Raw genomic sequence first — 19,589 nt, 5'->3', positions numbered from 1 at the left:
AGACTAGTACCCATTCATAAATCTTGACTTAGGAATGAATGCACGTCCTGTTTCCAAGCACCTGCTGCCCCCACCCCATAAACCCCAAACCCTAGGTTAACTGCAGAATTGTCCCAGCAGCCCCCTGGGCGGGGCAGAGTGCAGCTGCGAATGCTTCGAGTTGTCTGTCTAATCCCACCCTGACAGTAAGTTACCCTATAATAAACTGATCCATTGATTATATGGAGCTACCTGCCTCCTTTTTTGGTCTCAAGATGCCTTCTCGGTTTAATGAGTACTTTTTGTTCCCTCCACCCTCCAACACCCATCCACTCAGTTGTGCAAACCAGAACTAGAAGCCATCCTTGATAACTCCCCCTCACTCCCTCCCAATATGAAAGCCATTATCAGGTCTTATTGATTCTGCCTCCAAACTGTATCTTAGATCCATCCAATTGTCTTCAAATCCACTGACATCTCTCTAGTCCAAGCCACCTGGACAATTGCAGTAATCTAGCAGGCTTCTTTACTCTGTCCTTGATCCCCTGCAATCCACTCTAAACACAGTAGCCAGTGTGATTTTTTTTTTTTAAGTTGCAAACCACTCTGTGTTTTCTGTATTCCATGTCAATAATCATAATACGAACTAACAAATATAAGACAAAAGAAATCTGAGATTTATAAACCCCGGATAATGTTGAGAATGTTTATTGTCAGTGTGAACCAGTTTTCTCTATCTTTAAGCTGAGAGCCATCTTTTAAAAAATGTAAATGAAATCATTTCACTCCCCTACTTAAAATCTTTCAATAGCTTCTTACGGCTCTTAAGGTAGAAATCCTTTTGAGGACTTCTTTCTCAGCCCCTGCATCATCTGGCCCCTTCCTAACTATCCAGGTTTACTGCAAGGCACTCTTGCGGAACCCTTGCTCACTGTGGTCAAGCCACTTGGCTTTCTTTTAGCTCTAACATGCCAAGTTCTTCCCAGTTACCATTTCCTTTGTCTGGAATGCTCTTCCCTCTGACTCTCTAAGTAACTAAATAACTTATCCTTCAGGTTTTACTTTTAAAATTCCTTCCCTGACACCACAATTGAAGTTAAATACCCCTATTGTTTCTCATCATAACCTTTATTTTTTATTCAAAGCATTTGCCACATGTGTAACCATGTATTTGTGTCATTTTTGCTTAATGTCTGCCTCCCCTACTACAGTATACGTTCCACAAGGGCAGGGACCATGCCGATGCTATTCACTGCAGAAGCCCCAGTGCCTGGCTCAGAGTAGCTACACAATAAATATTTATCCAGTAAATGAATGAATCCTTGCATAGAAATGGTGTTAGAGAAAGCAAACAAATCCATAAAAGTTCTGCTGATCAGCTGAGTATTCAAACACTGAAGTTGCGGGGCTCCCCAATTTTTGCTTAAAAAGACTTTCTTGGCAAATTTTAATTTTATAGAACCACTGTTTTTATACAAAAGGTTTTTTTGTTCCATTGAACCAACGACTGGAAATAAGACTAAGGAAGTCTATACATGAGGAGAGGGCTTAAATAACCACATATTGTTCTTAGTGGGCCTAGGATCCCACTACAGAAATAGCAAGCAAGTTCTGGCCTTTTGTTTCCTCTATCACACCTTCTTGTCATTGCAACTGGAAAGCTTATATCTATTTTAACCATGTATACATGTGCACATTTGTACATACACATGCAGAGGATCTAAAGCAGTTCATTTTAAATCATAGATTTTGCAGCTGGGCTACTATTTCCTTCTCCTGTCATTTATATCAGGCAATATTTCATAAAATGACAACCTCCTGTAGCTGGAAGGATCCTTAGAGATTACCTAGCCCCACCTACTCATTTTGTAGATGGGGAAACAGAGATCCCAGAGACTGATATTAAGGGTTTCTCTGAATATTCTTCCTTTATGCAGATTTGACTGGCTCTTTATAATGTAATCCCTATATTTCACTGATTATTGCTGTAGGCTTTATACTAGAAATATTCTGTATAATCAAGAATGCTGGTGACTTTGGATAGGTTGCTGGGATCTTAGTGTCAATCCCAAATTCAGTAAAACTCTGAAAACTGAATCAAATCCCTCAATCTGAAAGGTGATGCATTCTAATTTGATGGGATGCCTAATTACAAAATAACTGGTGAAGCCCAGGTGACACTACCATCACTCAGCTAAGCAGGAGGATCTGTGGCACAGTTGTCGGCTTATAGCCTACTATCAAGACGATTTTTCATTGCTGGCAGCTGCATGTTTAATTGGTCCGCCAGCTAAGGCTGCCCTGAAAGGTTCTGCAATGGGGTGAACCCATCTTTCCTGCAGCATCCATGGATATTCAGGAGATTAATATTCATCCACTCGCAACAGGGAAGGCATATTATGAAGAAGGCACTGTTTTGGGTCCCGGGGATGGTGTAAAATCAAAACCACCTCCTCAGTCAGTAACCCCTGACTGTATTTGACTAAACTTCTAACTCCTTCACTGCTTACCAGCGACCAAATGACGACAGGACAGTGAACTGCAGAAAGCTGCCACTCTCAAAATCCTTTGACTAAGAATGCTCAAGGATAGGAAACCTGGGAAGAGGGTTCACAACACATTCTGTTTTCTAACATCAGGAATCTCAAAATCCTGGAGCTAAGAGAGACCCAGGAGGACATCAGCCCAATTCTCATTTTATGGATTAAGAAACAAGAGGCCCAGGAAAGGAAAAGTGATTGCTTCAGGATACAAAGTTTGACAAGATGACTAAAATGCCTCTTTTTCATAAATATTATTGTGCCTTATTAGGCTTTTAAAAACACACATTTGTATTAAAAAAACTGTTATTCACACATCTATATATGGCTTTCCTCCAACCCGCCTTGGTGAATTCTTTCAACTAACCAACATATCTGTTTGAAAGGGAAAGGGTAGGGGGGCTTCCCTGGTGGCTCAGTGGTTAAGAATCCGCCTGGCAATGCAGGAGACACGAGCCCTGGTCCGGGAAGATCCCACATGCCGTGGAGCAACTAGGTCCCTGCGCCACAGCTACTGAGCCTGCGCTCTAGAGCCCGCAAGCCACAACTACTGAGCCCATGTGCCACAATTACTGAAGCCTGCGCGCCTAGAGCCTGTGCTCCACAACAGGAGAAGCCACCACAATGAGAAGCCTGCACACCACAATGAAGAGGAGTCCCTGCTCGCCGCAACCAGAGAAAGCCCGTGAGCAGCAACAAAGACCTAACGCAGCCATAAATAAATAAATAAATAGATAGACAGATAGATAGAAAGGGAAAGGGGGGGAGCATATCGATAGTAATTGAAATCTTCTATGTTTGGTGCGTTGAATGGATTATCTCATTTTATCCTCACAACCCTCATAGGGTTCTTCTGCCTTAACAAATGAAGAAACTGGAGCCTCAGGACATTTAACTGTTTCAGAGTGGTTACAAAGTACTCCAGGTCTCACTCCAAAGTCCACATTCTAGCCTCTACCTGACTGCTGACATCACTGATGAATAAGCAGCCTCTTGATTTAGGAAAGAACATGCTTATTGTAAAATTCAAAAGCAGAATCACCCTTTCTTGTTAACAATCTTTTTCAAAATGTAAGCCAAAAACTGTTTACATCCCTGTTTTCTTTGGGTTTTGCTTATGTCTGAATTAAAAACAATGGGAGAGTCTGAATTATGAAGTTTTTCAGCAGATAAAAACACATTTTCCCCATAAACTCAATAAAAAGACCAATAAAGCCCAAGAAAGCCCAGATACCCCAAAGGGAACCAGAAAGAACAATCTGTGCCCTTTCTAATCACCACCAAGTCAGAGAACTTGCAAACCTCACTTTACTCTCCAGATCCTTCCCCAACAACATGAGCAACAATTACCTCATTTGAATTTAATCCATCAACTGCAGCCAGAGGCACTTTCCCATGCAGCACTGTGCCAGTCACCTCTTTCACTCCAAATGCTGGGGAATCAAGGTCCTCCTTGATCCACGTTCCAGCAGGGGAAGCCTCCTCTAGAACAGGACTTCCTTCTTCTAAGACAGGCACTGAGTCAGTATGGGCAGTATCTCCCTGGAAGGGTACGCCAGCAGGGAACACTTCCTCCACAGCAGGCACTGCAGCAGCCGGGGCAGCAGGCTCCCCTGGGGTGGGCACTGCAGCAGCTGGGGCGGCAGGCTCCTCCGGGGTGGACTCTGCAGCAGCTAGGGCTGCAAACTCCCCTGGGGTGGACACTGCATCAGCTGGGGCTGCAGACTCCTCTGGGGTGGACACTGCAGCAGGCAGGGCTGCAAACTCCCCTGGGGTGGGCACTGCAACAGCTGGGGTGGCAGCCTCCTCTGGGGTGGGCACCACAGTAGTGGGAGGTGCAGGCTCCTCTCGGGTGGGCACTGCAGCAGCTGGGGCGGCAGGCTCCTCCGGGGTGGACTCTGCAGCAGCTAGGGCTGCAAACTCCCCTGGGGGGGGCACTGCAACAGCTGGGGTGGCAGCCTCCTCTGGGGTGGGCACCACAGTAGTGGGAGGTGCAGGCTCCTCTCGGGTGGGCACTGCAGCAGCAGGGGCGGCAGGCTCCCCTGGGGTGGGCACTGCAGCAGCTGGGGCGGCAGGCTCCCCTGGGGTGGGCACTGCAGCAGCTGGGGCTGCAAGCTCCCCTGGGGTGGGCACTGCAGCAGCTGGGGCTGCAAACTCCCCTGGGGAGGGCACTGCAGCAGCTGGGGCTGCAGACTCCCCTGGGGTGGGCACTGCAGCAGCTGGGGCTGCAGACTCCTCTGGGGTGGGCACTGCAGCAACTGGGGTGGCAGCCTCCTCTGGGGTGGGCACCACAGTAGTGGGAGCTGCAGGCTCCTCTCGGGTGGGCACTGCAGCAGCTGGGGCAGCAGGCTCCTCTGGGGTGGGCACCACAGTAGTGGGAGCTGCAAGCTCCCCTGTGGTGGGCACTGCAGCAGCTGGGGCAGCAGGCTCCTCTGGGGTGGGCAATGCAGCAGCTGGAGCAGTCCCCTCCAGGGAGGATTCTGCAACAGCTAGTACATCCTCCTCTGTGATGGCCACTGAAGCAGGTGGAGCAGTCCCCTCAGGAGCAGGCACTGCAACAGCTGGGGCAGCAGCCCTCTCTGTGGCTGATACTGCAGCAGCTGGGACATGTGCCTCCATGGTGGCCACTGGAACAACAGGTATACCCTCCTCTGGGAAGGGCACTGTAAGAGCAGCTACAGCAGTTCCCTCTGGGGCAGGCACTGCAGCATCTAGGGCATCTTCTTCTACAGTGGGCACTGCAGCAGTTGGGTCAGGCTTCTGTGGGATGGGTATCCATTCCTCCAAAACTGGTTCCGTATTACTAGCCTTGGTAACTTGTTCCTCCAGAAGGATATTTAGCAATGAATCTGAATCTCTCATTTCTGTTTCCCCTCCCTCCAATGAGGCTACATTCAGCTTGGGCTTTACGTCATTCACAGTTTCCACTCCATCTCTGCTACGTCCCAGTCCTCCAACCTGCAGGTGCAGACTCAGGATCTCTGACTCTGGGGACTTCCTCTGGAGATCCTGGGAGACCCACTCTGGGAGGTCTCTAGGAAGATGTGCTGGGGCTCGGTCCTCCAGCCTGGCATCATAACCCAGTGCCTGTGCTTCACCATCCTCATCACAAGCTCCTTCCACGGACAACAATTCACAAAGGTCCACATCTCCCAAGGAAGTCAGACTGTTATTTCCTTGATTAATAGCTCCTTTCTCACCTTCCCAATGAATCTCATCTGTTAGTAAATGTGAATCATATGGTAACGCCTCTACTTCAGATCCTGAGGTAACATCTATTAGTTCATAGCTAACAGCAGAACTGAGGGGGACTCTGTCCACACACTCCTCAGCATTCCCCTCAACTTCACTACAGTCCAGCTGGGACAAACCGCCATTTTCTTTGGCCAGCTTGGCTTCAAAGCCTGATACATTTTCTTCACGAGAAGCCCTGTGATCAGAGTTGGACAATCCTCCTGTGTCTGGCTTTCCTGGTGACTCCAGATCAGCTGGGTGTCTAAAGTTAAATTCCCCTGCGGTCTTGGGGCTAAAAGGCACTTTTTCACCCTCCTCCTCACTAACAGTGGAAGCGTCCCTCACGGTATCAGAGTAGGCAGTAAGTTCCAAAGTATTAGGCACCTGAGAAGAATCCAGGGCATTAAAATAGTCACAATCCAACCCAGGATCAGAGTCCTTTGCTCTTACATTTAAAAGGCCTACATGCTCCTTTTCTAAGGCAGCCCCTGGGAAATGACTAATTACAAGTGAATTTTCTGCATCCTGGGATGGGGCCAGCCCTTCAGAAGAGGCTTGAGTCTCCAGCTCAACTAAAGGAGTGACTCCTTCTTCACATAAACACTCCTTTTCAAGTTCAAGAAACATCTGCACTGAATCTGTGTCAGAGAGCTGCTCTGAATCGGCAGGACCAACAGTGCATTCTAAATCTGAAACAAGACCCTCTAGCCCCTGAGCAATTCTGTTTCTCAGTTCTCCTACAGCACTCTCACCTGTTAGGACACAACTGTAATCAAGCGATGCATCCTTGAAAACAGACGCCAAAAGGTTCTTAGCTGGCTGTGCGTCATCAGAACAACAGATCTGACCAAGAGCTAGGTGGTCAAAAGTCCCCAAGACAGCAGCTGAGAAGTCGGCTCCATCCTCCACCACTGCTACAGTGTTTGCTTGCTCTCTTTCTTGGAAAACATCTGCCAGGCTGTTCTTTTCCTCATCTGCCATTAGAAAAGTCTTTCCTCTCTCTGACAGTTTCTCTTCCTCCCACTCCTCCTCAGCCTCCATCATGATCCATCGCTCATCCTCCTCAAACTTCAGCTCAGACTCTGTTTTCTCTCTCAGGCTGGGGATTATGAGAATATGCAACTCTGGATCCAACAGCTCTTCACTCAGGCAAGGGGAGAGAGGTGGCATTTCTACAGTGCAACCTGTGTCCTGAAGGGGGTGCTGCTTCTCGCCAAAGCCTCCCTTAGCCAAACTTTTCATGGCTCTGGGCCAGGTTGCACTTGAGAATCTGTGTTCCTGCGTTACATCTGTGTTACCACTTGCTGCTGCAGCTTCTGACTCTAGAGGCTGGAATTCACGGGGAGAGATCGCACTGTGCTGCTGAAATCTGAAGTCTTGGCAATCTCCACCTAAGGTTTTCACATCCTGCCCTTCTGGAATACCTATGGATTTGGACACATGTTCCAGAGTTACGGACTCTGACTCAGGTTCCCTGTGGTCCAAATGACCAGAACTTTCTGTTAATGCAGAACTGGATTCCTTCTTCTCTTGCAAGCAAGGATTTGAAGCACCAGCTTCGGAAACCTCACTGAGAGAAGCTTCCATCCTTTCTGCAAATTCTGGGAAATTCGGTGGCATGAAGGACTTCCATGATCTCCTGTTAACATTGTCTTTGCGTTCTGCATTTGGCCGCCTTCTGGGTGGCACAGGTGCTGACTTTTGCACATCACTGCTTAGCTTTAGTGCATCAAATATTATTCTCTCATCCAACTTTTTGCCTTCTGGTGCTCTGGATTCAAAAACATTAGCTGCTGCTCCTAATGTACCATTGCTGGATATAGTACTTCCTTCTATCTTTTCCATGGTGCTTTTTGAAGTCTGATTAAGCTTTGACCCCTGGTCAATTTGTTCATTTATCCTCATTGTATCATATATAGATCGCTGCGGAACATAGCAATCCTCTATATAGCCATCCTCTTCCTCTCCTTTCCCCAGGCAGATGGGGTTCTGCCTTAAACAGTCTGGCCTGCTGAGTGGCTTACCCATATTTTTCAAACAAGATGAACCATCAACCTTTAAAAAGTTTCTCAGGGGTTCCCCCAAAATGCATTCTGCATAAGTTAAAAATCCTTTTACATGTTCGTAACCTCAAACCACCAATTGGAACTTCCCTCCAGAAAGGCCTGAAAGTCCCACTTTGAAACCATTCTGAGAGACGCTCTAAGAAGAACAGCTTTTTCCTCACAGGTTAGCAGCCTCATAGTTGCAGGCAAATAAGTGGTACAATGTATTCAACAAACAAAATAATTCCTTCTATGGCTTTTTTGTTTTTTTTAAGAGCACTGCTCTTTCCAACTTAGTTAAAAAAAAATCATCTGATATTGACAAGTCTTATTCAATATCTAGTTCCACTCACTTCTCACCCAAGCAGACTTGGAAGCAGAGGATTTATATCGATTGTGTCCTTTAATAACAATGGCACAGCCCCTCTGGTCTTCAAGTATGGCCCAAGCTCCTAGGAATTCCTTTCATTTTATCCTTAGTTCCAGCCCTGGAGAGTCCAGCTGGTCTGAATTAGCCATTCGTCCTCCCTACTTCGGGTGTTTGCATTTGAACTGGGCTGGTCGGCGGATATTCCTGCAACTTTAAACACAGGAAGTCCTTCATTCGCGGCCAGCTTGGGGCTTCCTGTCTCCAAAACATCATGGCATTGTTGTGGCTCCCAGAACAGCCCTGCGCCGTGGCCGCCAAACAAGGCGAGTGGAGCCCGGTGCCGGGCCTTTCAGAGGCCGGCAGGCTGCAGCGGCGGCCGAGGGTCACTCGGAAGGGCTCGCTCAGCGCTGCTCCCCCGCGCCGTGCCGCGCGCCCCGAGGGCCAGGGTTGCCTCACCGCAGGCTGGCAGGTGGCTCCCGGCCGCGCCGGCCTCCGGTCCCGCGCTCAGGAAGTTAGTTTGTCCCTCCGGCAGCTGAGTCCCGCATGCTGTGGGCACCACCTCCCCCGCCGCCTCCAGTCCCCGGCCCGCAGCCGCCGCGCCGCGGGCTGCATGTCAAGCAGCCGCCTCTATTCTCCGCCGCCGCCGGCCCCGCCGTCCTCCCCGCCCGCAGCTGTCACGGTCCCGGCATGCAAACTTCTGGCTGGGAACAAAAGGCTCCTCTCGGGCCGAGCGGGGGCGAGCCCTCCTCCCTCGCGCCGCGCGGCCCGCTCGCCCGCCGCTCGCTGGAAGTGCTCGGCTGGCGGAAGGCTCTCCTCCCCTTCCCCGCGCCGCCCCGCCCGGGCAGCCCCCCTGGACGCCGGGGAGCGCGACGCGGACAGCTAGGGGAGGAGGGCAGGGGCGGAGCCGCGACGGGGAGCTGCCCGAGCGGGAGGGAAGGGGCGGCGGAGGCGATTGGAAGCCGAGGCACCGAAGGAGGGGCTTCTGCGCGGCTCCGGGCGAGGGAGCCCAGCGCCGGCCGCTCAGCTCACAGGCCCACACCCACCGCGCCCCGCCGGGCCGGAGGGAGAGCCCCGCCCCCCGAGAGGGCGAGGGGGCGGGGAGCGACACCCGCGTGAGTCTCGGCCGCGCCGCGCAAATCCCCTGACAAAGGAAAGCCCCGCCCTCCTGCCGGGGGCCGAGCCCCCGCTGCCCCCGCCGCGTACCAACCCGCCGGGCTCCTAGCCCAAGGGCGAGCGAACCCAGAAGGGGCGCTCCCGCCGCCCCCCCAGCCAGCCGGCTCTGGCGAGGGCCACTCTGGGCCCCATCTGCCGGCAGGGTAGCGATGCCGCCCGCATCGCTCCCGGATTCGGTTCTGCCGCCAAAGGGGTGTCCCTAGTCCCTCCAATGTCACCTTTAGCGCGCCTCTGCCGGGCCCAAGAACACTCCAGCCTTAAACCTGGCACTTAAATTCGGACCGAGTTATTGGATAAACTCCAGCACCTTCTCTCTTCGGCTCCTCACGTACGTCAGTTCTTGTTCCATTCCCCCACCAAGATTTCTTTGCCCACAGATGTGAATGGTGTTGATGACTGAGGAGTAGGGAATTGGGGGGCCGCGCGACGGTGGAGATGCTGGCAGCAGTGCCCCACGCCCAAATACCTGGGCTCCTTTATTGCTGGGCACATCCAAGGAAACGGGAGCTCCCTGGGGCCAGCTAAAAAGCATGGGTATTTCAAGTCTCAAGATGGAAAATACTAGAGAAAAGTGGCCCACAATCCCGTCCACAGCTTTTTGGCTTTTAGAAAAGCCATCTAGGACTTTCCTGGTGGCACAGTGGTTAAGAATCTGCCGGCCAATGCAGGGGACACGGGTTCGAGCCCTCGCCCGGAAAGATCCCACACGCCGCGGAGCAACTAAGCCCATGCGTCAGAACTACTGAGCATGCGCTCTAGAGTCCGCAAGCCACAACCCCACGAGCCACAACTACTGATGCCCGTCCGCCTAGAGCCCGTGCTCCACAACAAGAGAAGCCACTGCAACGAGAAGCCCACACACCGCAACGAAGAGTAGTCCCTGCTCTCCGCAACTAGAGAAAAGCCTGTGCGCAGCAACGAAGACCCAAAGTCGCCAAAAATAAATTTATAAAAAGAAAAGAAAAGCCATCTAGTCATCTGGTGACCGTTAAACAAAGAAAGTACAAAGGGCAACCCACGAAACTGTCCACCAGAGGCAGCTTCATATCTGAAGGGGTGTAATATGCTGCTCCCTTTGTGATGGTCATTTTCTGATTTTATGAAGGAAAAAAAGTCTATTAAAATTACTGAATTGACCAAGTGGTCAATACAGATGGTAAAACTTACGGAAAAGTTATTTCTGTCCTTTACACAGACAGTAAGTGAAGCCAATAGTTGGTGTATGGAGATCTGGCAATGAAACCCTGAGCTGAGCCTTAGGCTTACTTGAGCCAGAGAGGTCCTTGACAAAAATGAGGTGTCAGCTGAAGCCTGTGATCAGAATTAAGCAGCCAAAAGACTGGCAAAATGTCTTACACTTCATTTCTCACTTTGAAGCTGATCGATTTCTGCCTACTCAAATCCAGAAGACTCTATCTGTAACTGAAAGGGAGGATGTGCAGACTAGATTGTGTCTTGACAGCCTTTCTAACTTGAATATTCTTTAGTTCTAAAACTGTTAAAGGAGCTGCCCCAGAATCCTGAGTCCTCCTGGTCCTATACTGCAAGACACTAGAAACACTGTCCTCTGAGGAACAAACAGCAGAAAGAACCAAGAATGCTTGACCTAGAGAAGTTTCCAAGCAGTATGATGAAGTATCTAAAGGGCTGGGAAGTGGGAGGAAGGAAGCTTGTTCTGGATGTCTACTGAAGCTGGCACACTAAGATCCAAGGGCAGATTTCAAACCAACAAAGAGCTTTCTCACAGCTATTCAAAGAATAGGGTGTCCCCTAAAGGGATGACTTTTCTGACCCTGGAGGTGTCTGAGCAGAAATTCAAGCAATCACTTGGCAGAGATTTGGGGAACGAGATTTACAATTCCTCTAACAGTTTGTTCAAGATGAATTTTAAGGTCCCTTCAAACTCTAACACAATGTGCCTGGAAGGCTTGATAAGCTTACAGATCTGATACTTTACGTTTCAGGGAATCTGGGTTTTAATCTTCCTTTAATTATTAAGCACAACTAGAAAAACCCAGGAAAGGCAAGATCAATTTCACTAGCAAATCTCCCTGGCCAAATACACTCACTTATGTGTTGAGATATCATAACAGACTGTTTAGTGTGCCAGGGGCCCTCTGGTTGGAAGAATCTGAGCAATTCTGGCTCTGGACTAAGGGTGGGTGGTTATTCTATTATAAAGAATGATATTGATGTGGAATCACAAACTTCATGGCCAGAAATTCCTTTCCTGTTTCCTCACCGAGGCAGGTGCCAGTCAATTCAGTCTTTTCTTAATCCCTCCCCACACCTATCTACCTCATTCTCACCACTCTCACCAATGCTCCATATTATAATACAAATAAATAAGCAGAGCATTTTAGCAACTATGAAGTTCAGATTCAAATTACTTATCAGCTTAAGTCACACTCTCTGACTAGCGTATTAGGAGACCATTACAGATAAATCTCCCCAAAATTCAAACACATCCCAAAATGCAAACACAGCCTTGTGGAAAGGATTACATAAAGTTGGCCAATTATCCCGCCCCCCACCCCCGCAAAAAGTACTTCGCTCCTTGTGTAAAATCATCAGTTTGTGTTTAGAAGGAAAGGAGGCACAAAGTCTCTTTCCTCCATGTCTTTTTTTTTTTTTTTTTAATCTGTTCATGAGTTTCTCCTTAGTTTTGGTATGTGGAACTCTGCCAATAGCCATCTCAGTGACTGAAATAAATACCTGATACAGCTTTCAACTTCTTGTTACCCTGACAGCTCCAACAAAAAAAAGCATCTGTTCATTTCACATGCTGTGTGTAAACTTTTAAAAAGAGAAGTACAGGGAGCACCCCTTTGGATGCTTCCCCCCTTCCTATAACACAAATATCTGTGCTGATGCCAAATTTCAAATTAGTTTCCAATTAGTTGATTACAGAGTTCAAAGAATTCTCTACTCATTTCAAAATTCCTAAGAACAGAATTGGTGTCAGATTTTCCTTTGGTGAACTTGGAAGAAAGAACAGTCCTGGCCTTTCCTGCTGTCTCCTAATTAAAACAGCAAGGTGGAATCTCCTCACAGCCTAACACAGGTCCCTTTCCAAGTTTTGGACTTGGCACTTTGCCTTTGTCTGCTCCTGACTTTTAAACCACCAGCCTTCTAGGAAAATCTGGAGACCCTAGATCCACACTTCCTCAGATTCTATACTGCCTTTTCATCCACCTCTCTCTCGGAGGATTAGTGCTGACTAGAGGAGGGGACAGAAGACTGGTTGGATCTTGCACATTTAAAATTTACAAAATGCCTTTCATCTTATGATCTCTAGACTTCACAAGCGTTTATTTAGTGGCAAGTGGAAATTCCACAGTATTCGTCTGAACCTGTTGGGCATCCGTCACTACCATCCTTTTATTACATAAAGATGGCTACAGAGTGGCTCATTAAGCAATGCAGCATGATGTGAAGCTTGCTTTAAATGGGATACTAAGGATTTTGATGCTCTTTGAGTTCTCGTGTATTTTTGAACTCATGATAAAACTTTCCACACACTCTTCAGGAACTCTCATGACCTCTGTAAGCCCTTTCCTGCTTGTAGACTTTCCAAAAGACAGTGTATTAATCCCTCTTTAGCCACTCCCCAAGACAGTAGTGATGACAAAAGCACAGGGCTTTGTAAGTGAGAAAAGGCCTAACAGAAGCACAGGGCTTTGTAAGTGAGAAAAGGTCTAACAGAAGAGTGGGAGGAAGGAAAGCAGGGGATTATGGAGGGAATCACATTTACTCATTAGGATCTGGATATACAGAGACAGTAAAGAAAGGATTTCTAAGTGAAGGACTAGAGGCAGGAAACCTAAAGAGGTAGGGACCCTAAAGAAGCAAATTCAAGGTTATCATGGTTTAAGTTATAGGATATATGCAAGGGAAAAATGAAAGGTCAGAATGCTAAGTAGCTCAAGGCCAGTTCACGAAGGCCCTTGAATGCCAAGCGTGAACTTTTGCTTTATTCAGAACACCATGACTACACCAAGACTTACTTATTTAACTTACCAGGGGGTCATGCGAGTTATTGAGTGGTGTGTGGAAAGTTTCCTAAGAATTTGAGCCTGGCTGCTCATTCAACTGCTGTTTAATATATATTATTGCATTAAAAAAATCCAAATCCTTAATTTACAAATGACGCTTGGGGTGCTAAACTTACTTTTCCAAAGGAACACAGCTATTAAACACCTAAGCTCTTAAGATTTGAGCCTAGGTCTGCTGATACTGCACTGGTATCAATATGTATAGAACAGAACATAGTTGGGGAAGATGGAAGGTGGAACAATCAGCTAGGAGGGTTACACAGTTTAGGTTAACAGGTAACAAAAGCCCGGACTCATGAAACTGAAGAAGGGCGTGGTAAAGAAATTGCAGAGGCAGACGATTTGGACTTTACAACTGATCTGATAGAAGGTAGAGGTTGGGGAAAAAATAAATTTAAAATAAGGCTGTCACATTACTCTTGGATGACTGAGGGCACAGTAGTACTGTAAGACAGCAGCAGGGAGGAAGAAAACACTGCAGGAGACAGCACATTCCATGTGGAGCATACTGAGTGTGAGGGACTCAAAGGCTACCCATGTGGAGGTGTCCAGAAAGACTGAAGTTCAGGGCAGAGATAGACACGTGCAAACTTTCTCTTGTAGAACAGTGAGGGGTTGGACATCCTGGGGCTGAGTGTGGAGAGAGGGGAGAAGAGGGCAGATGACGGGATTTCAGGCACCACATGTTGGGGAGGTAGAAAGACAAACCAAAACAGAAGGCAGAAGAGCAGCCAGAGAAGAAAACGGAGAGAGCACAAGGTCAGGAAAGTCAACGGACAGGAGGGTTTTAAGAAAGAAGATATGATGTTAAATGGTGCACAAGGAATGAGGAAGACAATGAGTTAGACAAGGCCACTAGCCTTGGCAACTAGGACGTCAGGGGGTACTTCCGAAAGAATGGTTTCAGTGAAGCGATGGGGGCTGGGTCAGACTGTAGGGGATTAAGGATAAGCAGTGGTGAGAAAGTAAGTATTGGTCCTCCCTTATTGTGACTCTTCTTCTGGCTTCCATGACACTGTGCTATACTGATGGTACCTTTCTAGCTAGTCCTTCTTTTGTGTCTTTGGGCTCCTCTTCCCATCCTCTTAAGGCAAGTAATTCCACAAGGTGTAGCCTTGGTTCTTTTCATTTGTTCAACAAATATTTATTGGGATCTACTACGTGCCCTAAACTATGCCAGACACTAAGGGAGAAAGTGATGAGCAAGACATGATCAGGAGCCTACATTCTAGTAGAGGAGACAGACATTCATTTTAGTTCAATTGCAATAAGTACTCTGAAGGAAAAGCAAACAGTGCTATGAGAGCAACTGTCAAGGGCCCTGATGTGGTCTGGAGGTTCAGGGGAGGCTTCCTTGAGAAAGTGACCATGTGGGCTTTCACTTAACACCAAGAGTAGCCTTTCCAATTCTAGGATGGCATGACTTCACAACTTTCACAAAGTAGCAACTTCACAAAGGTGCTTAGCTATTTCTATGAAACATATCCCTGGGCTGAATCTCTAAGGAATCTTGCTGTAGGGGTCCTCTCTCCAATGTTAGAAAAGGAGGTAAAATAAGTAATACAGAGTCAAGAGATTTTTGAAAACTCTTTCATTTTGTTACTAAAGCTATTCTTATCACTGATCACAAACAAACAACTTAGGTTTGAATTTAAAGAATTAGACCCAAATCAGAGCTCTTTCTCTGGGAGTGAACTGCAAGATGAGAGAGATATTAAATGGTTTACTTGAATGGATGCAATGAATTCAAGCTGGAGAAGACCTAAGACAGGTTCAATTTCTTTGAATTCTTATCTTCTTCTTCCCTTGCTCACAAATACACGCAACCAAATACTAGAAACATATATTTGCTGAACGCTTTTCTGTAAAACATCTTGATCTGGTATATGTGCTTGGCAGAGAGATTAATTATATCTGTGTTTTTAAGCTGCTTCCTCTGAAATTAAGCTGATATTTTTTCCCCTCACATCTTAATGTTTTAATTAAAGATTGATTAATATTAAGAGGTGTCTCTCTCAAAGATGCTGACTTGGTAGTTGCCATTGTATGGCAACAGAGGAAGGTAACATGGTCTATGCTAAAAGCTAATTAGGCCAAGGACCCTGAGATCATTAAAGCTGATCTGCTAGGTAACTGAGTGACTGGGGAAGTCACTGAGCTGGTAATGGCTTCCGGTTAATTCTGGTTAATGATTTGAAAATAATACTGATTTGTAGAGCACATAAACCAAGGTCAAAATGGTCTCAGAGAAACTTGCTGGCTGTGGGATTCTGATATCAATGAATGAATAAATTAATTAATAACCATGTATATGTATGTATGTGTACATATAGTATATTTAAAGCTGTGTTAAGGAGTCATGACCTAAACCTGCCTATGTATTGCTGGTATAGGGCTGGAAACAAGCTCTTCATTTGTTCCCCAGAAAAACTGCTCAGGAAGGCTCTTTGTCCATCCACCTGTTTCACTGCTGTCATCAAACTAATTTACTTTATCTTCCTCATTTCCATTTTTTCAAGAAGAAAAAGAACTAATTTAATCTGGTGCTGGGTCTTAGATCAAATCTTCTAGGGAATGATCAAGCTGTAGGCAGCAAGGGAATAACTTTTGTTATTAAAAAGATTTCATAATATTATAATTTGTGTGTCTGGATAAACTTCTTAAAAGAATATTATCATTTACTGAGCATTTAATATCTGCCTAGGGTTTTCATCTACATCACTTCATTTGATTCTCATAAAAACCCTAAAGGTAGGATTTACCACTGTTCACATTTTACAGTTGAAATAACTATACAGAGAGGTTAAGTGATTTCCCCCAAGGTCACTCAGCTAGTAAACGATAGAGCCAGAATTCAAAGTTGAATATTTCTGACACAACCTCGTATTCAGTTTTTCTCACTACGCCAAGCTGAATGAAGTATGAAGATTCTTCTTGGTGTCAACTGGTTGAGTAAATGACAATGACTCTAATGTAATGGGTAACTACAAGACAGTATTTCAGAACCTGGCTTTCTTCAGGTGCATCTCAAGTAGTAAACTCCTTAGTTTTACTTTGTTCAGGCTAATACTGAAATGAAACTGTGTTTCTTTAACATATGCTAACTAGTAGAGAAGGAAGGGAGCCCAGAGGCAAGATGTAGAGGTGAGGAATCCAGGTTAGGATTAGAATTTCTCAGGACACACAAGGATTTACCTCAAGTGTTGCGGAACAGTCAGCACTTTGAATCCTACAGTTCACGTGGCGTAAAGAGCATTCACTCAATCAGTCAAATATTCACTAATCTCCAACTATGCATATACCCATATGCTAACTACTTTGAGAGACACAAAAATGGATATATTAAGATGAGGGATGGGACAATACATATAATCATTAAACGCCAAAATTAGGCAGTATATGATGAAGGCCAAATGAGTTACACATATTAAGTGATTTAAGAGAACGGGAGAAGTAGTGAGCTAGCCCGGGGGGTGGCGGGGGGGGCGATCAAGAAGGTTTTGAGGAGGTCAGGTATGAGTAGAAATCAAATAGGTAAAATGAATAAGAAGTGTTTGGGATAAGTGGATGGAGTGAATGGTCTATATAGGAAACAAGACTGGATAGACAGTAGGGATCAAAAATGTGGTTCCTAAGACTGGAGAAGCAAAAAAGTGGAGGCACAGATACAGACCAGTTTTGCAGGATGCCACCATTTAATCCATCAGATCGGATGCCTCCTGCATTGATCTGGGGGAAGGATAAGCACTCACAGAAAGAAGGGTGAATACAGACAGATGCTAAGGGAAAACCACCTTGGAGGCCCAAGTATTAGAAGGCTACAGCACAATTTATGTCTGTTTTTTCCGTGGGAACCATGTGCATACACGCTAGCTGTCCAATCACACTAGCTCTCTGCATTCCTAACAGAGGATCTTTTGTTCCAAATAGCAAGGCTCAAAAGAGACAGTCTGATAAAATCACACTGAGGTCAGTTCTCCCAGCTGGTGCAGGGCTGATGCCATTCCATAACACACCCTACAGGAAGCAGCTTGAGATACACAGCTGATTGATTTCCACAGCAGGAACCTTGTGGCAGGCAGGGTGGGGTGGGGACTGGTCAAGCATGGAGAGAATTCTTTAGCCACTGACTCAAATTAGTTCACCAAGATCCTGACCTGATCCAACAGATCTGTACAAGTCATTCTCAGAACCAACACTGTTTCTTAACTAAATTTTGAAAAAAGGGAGGAAAACCACGAAGCTTCCCCAGGCAATGGGACTATTTCATCAGTTAACTCTTACTTGTTATGGAATCTGAAAAGGGCAAAATATCAAAACCCCCTATATCTCTAGAATAACCCTTTATTGTAAGGGGCTATCCTGTGTATTATAGGAAATTTAGCAGCACCCGCTAGATGCCAGTAGCAGCCTCCCCAGTTGTGACGGTAAAAAATGTCTCTAGACATTGTCAAATGTCCTCCAAGGGCCAAAACTGCTCCTCCCACCCCCATTGAGGGCCACTGGTCAAGCACGAGCTTTGGTGCCAAACAGATCTTTCCAATCCCGGCACTAACATTTATTTGCTCTGTGCTTGAACAAGTTACTTTAACATCTTCAAATCTCAGTTTTCTTACCTGCAACTGGGATTTTAAATGTCTGATTTACGGGGGGTTAGGATCAGAGATAATTTAGACTTAGGTCTCTCTTACTGTTCTTACCACTATATCACCACCACTGCAATTCTTTGTGCCTGTTTCTCCTACTGCACTGTTAACTAGAGACTATCTGAGACCCCAGCTCTCACCACAAGGACTGGCCCAGAGCAAATGCTCAGCAAGGATGGACTGAAAGGAATACAGAGCCCCTTCCTCCTAACCCCCCAAAAGTGATCCACGGACCATCACCTTGCAGCCCAGCACTTATTCTCATCCCTGGGTGGCCAAAGTTCTGAAAGGTCCACATTTCAAATCACAGTACTGGTGGTAGGAAAATAGCTTGTGAAGGCCCAGGGGTTAAGTGTATCCCATTAATCTGCCACAGCCACTAACAGAGACTGGTATTTGAAAAGTACTCGGTAGTGGCACTGGCAAAGTAATAAGGAAGGTGGGGAGGGAGCACATTCTCCCCATAGCTAGGTTTTTCCAACCAGGACAGCTGAGACTTGGGAAGAGTTTGTCTGGCAGGAGACAGCCTTTTGGTGCAGTAATGCTTTGGTGCAGTGACCTGACCTGACCTGACTCCCTGTGGGACTGATTTTATTCCTGGTAAACCAACCACCTCTAACAACAAAACGCCCTTAAAAGCAACTCATCGGGGCTTCCCTGGTGGCGCAGTGGTTGGGAGTCCGCCTGCCGATGCGGGGGGCGCGGGTTCGTGCCCCGGTCTGGGAGGATCCCGCGTGCCGCGGAGCGGCTGGGCCCGTGGGCCATGGCCGCTGGGCCTGCGCGTCCGGAGCCTGTGCTCCGCGGCGGGGGAGGGCGCGGCAGTGAGAGGCCCGCGTACCGCAAAAAAAAAAAAAAAAAGCAACTCATCGTACCTCCTAGAGAATCACCACTTATGGCTCGTGTGCCAGCCAGCTAGCTGGAAAGTGCCCAGGACTAGGCTAAGGCTGAGACCACTTACCATGCATTCTAGACACAGCGAGAAACAGCCCCGCTCTGCAAGTCTGTGCTTATCTCAATCATGTCCACTAATCAAAACTCAACAATAAACACAAGTTCTGCACAGGATAAATTCTAGTTTTTCTGGACACACGTTTCACATGATGACCAATCTTGGTTGCAAATGCTACATGTTGACACTACATGTGGAGAATTTCAGTAAACTCAAAGAGAAACTCCTCACTCCTTCCTTCTGGTTGAGGATATATTCGCTTTTGCTTTAAGATCTTCCCTTTGCTATCAAAATTTCCAGATGGATTTTTGTGAAATCCATCAACACTTTCTTGACGCCCTTCCATTTGATTTTACTACCGTCACTGAGGCGTGAGGCTCCTTCAAGATGATGTAATGGCTACAATCTTGGGATTTTGCTTGTGGTGCTGATATTTAAAATATTAATGGCAATACTTTAAAATGGGGCTGGAAAAAGTTCAACACGAAGCAAACTTAAGGGTCTTAAAGGCTCCTTCACCTTCTCCCCACCCAGCTGCTACGGTGTGGGTGGAGAGGATTATTACAGAGCATTGGAATTATTTGGGGGGGGGGGAGGT

General features: G+C 46.8%; 2 protein-coding genes across 15 annotated transcripts in view; both read right to left on the bottom strand.

Moving 5' to 3' along the window:
* MACF1 (microtubule actin crosslinking factor 1) overlaps positions 1-19,589 on the bottom strand; it is a 282,110-nt gene that overhangs the window by 58,061 nt on the left and 204,460 nt on the right. The window lies entirely within an intron of this gene.
* On the bottom strand, positions 3,828-8,034 carry LOC112395491 (uncharacterized protein KIAA0754). The gene has a single exon (XM_024738733.1). It carries the CDS (start codon positions 7,779-7,781, stop codon positions 3,828-3,830), a length of 3,954 nt encoding a protein of 1,317 aa, XP_024594501.1. The 5' UTR covers positions 7,782-8,034.

The sequence above is a fragment of the Neophocaena asiaeorientalis genome, unplaced genomic scaffold, assembly GCF_003031525.2.
Source record: "Neophocaena asiaeorientalis asiaeorientalis breed wild unplaced genomic scaffold, Neophocaena_asiaeorientalis_V1.1 scaffold106, whole genome shotgun sequence".
NCBI classification, from domain to species: domain Eukaryota; kingdom Metazoa; phylum Chordata; class Mammalia; order Artiodactyla; family Phocoenidae; genus Neophocaena; species Neophocaena asiaeorientalis.
Note: the sequence above shows the minus strand (reverse complement) of the source record. Positions and strands in the feature narration are given on the sequence as shown.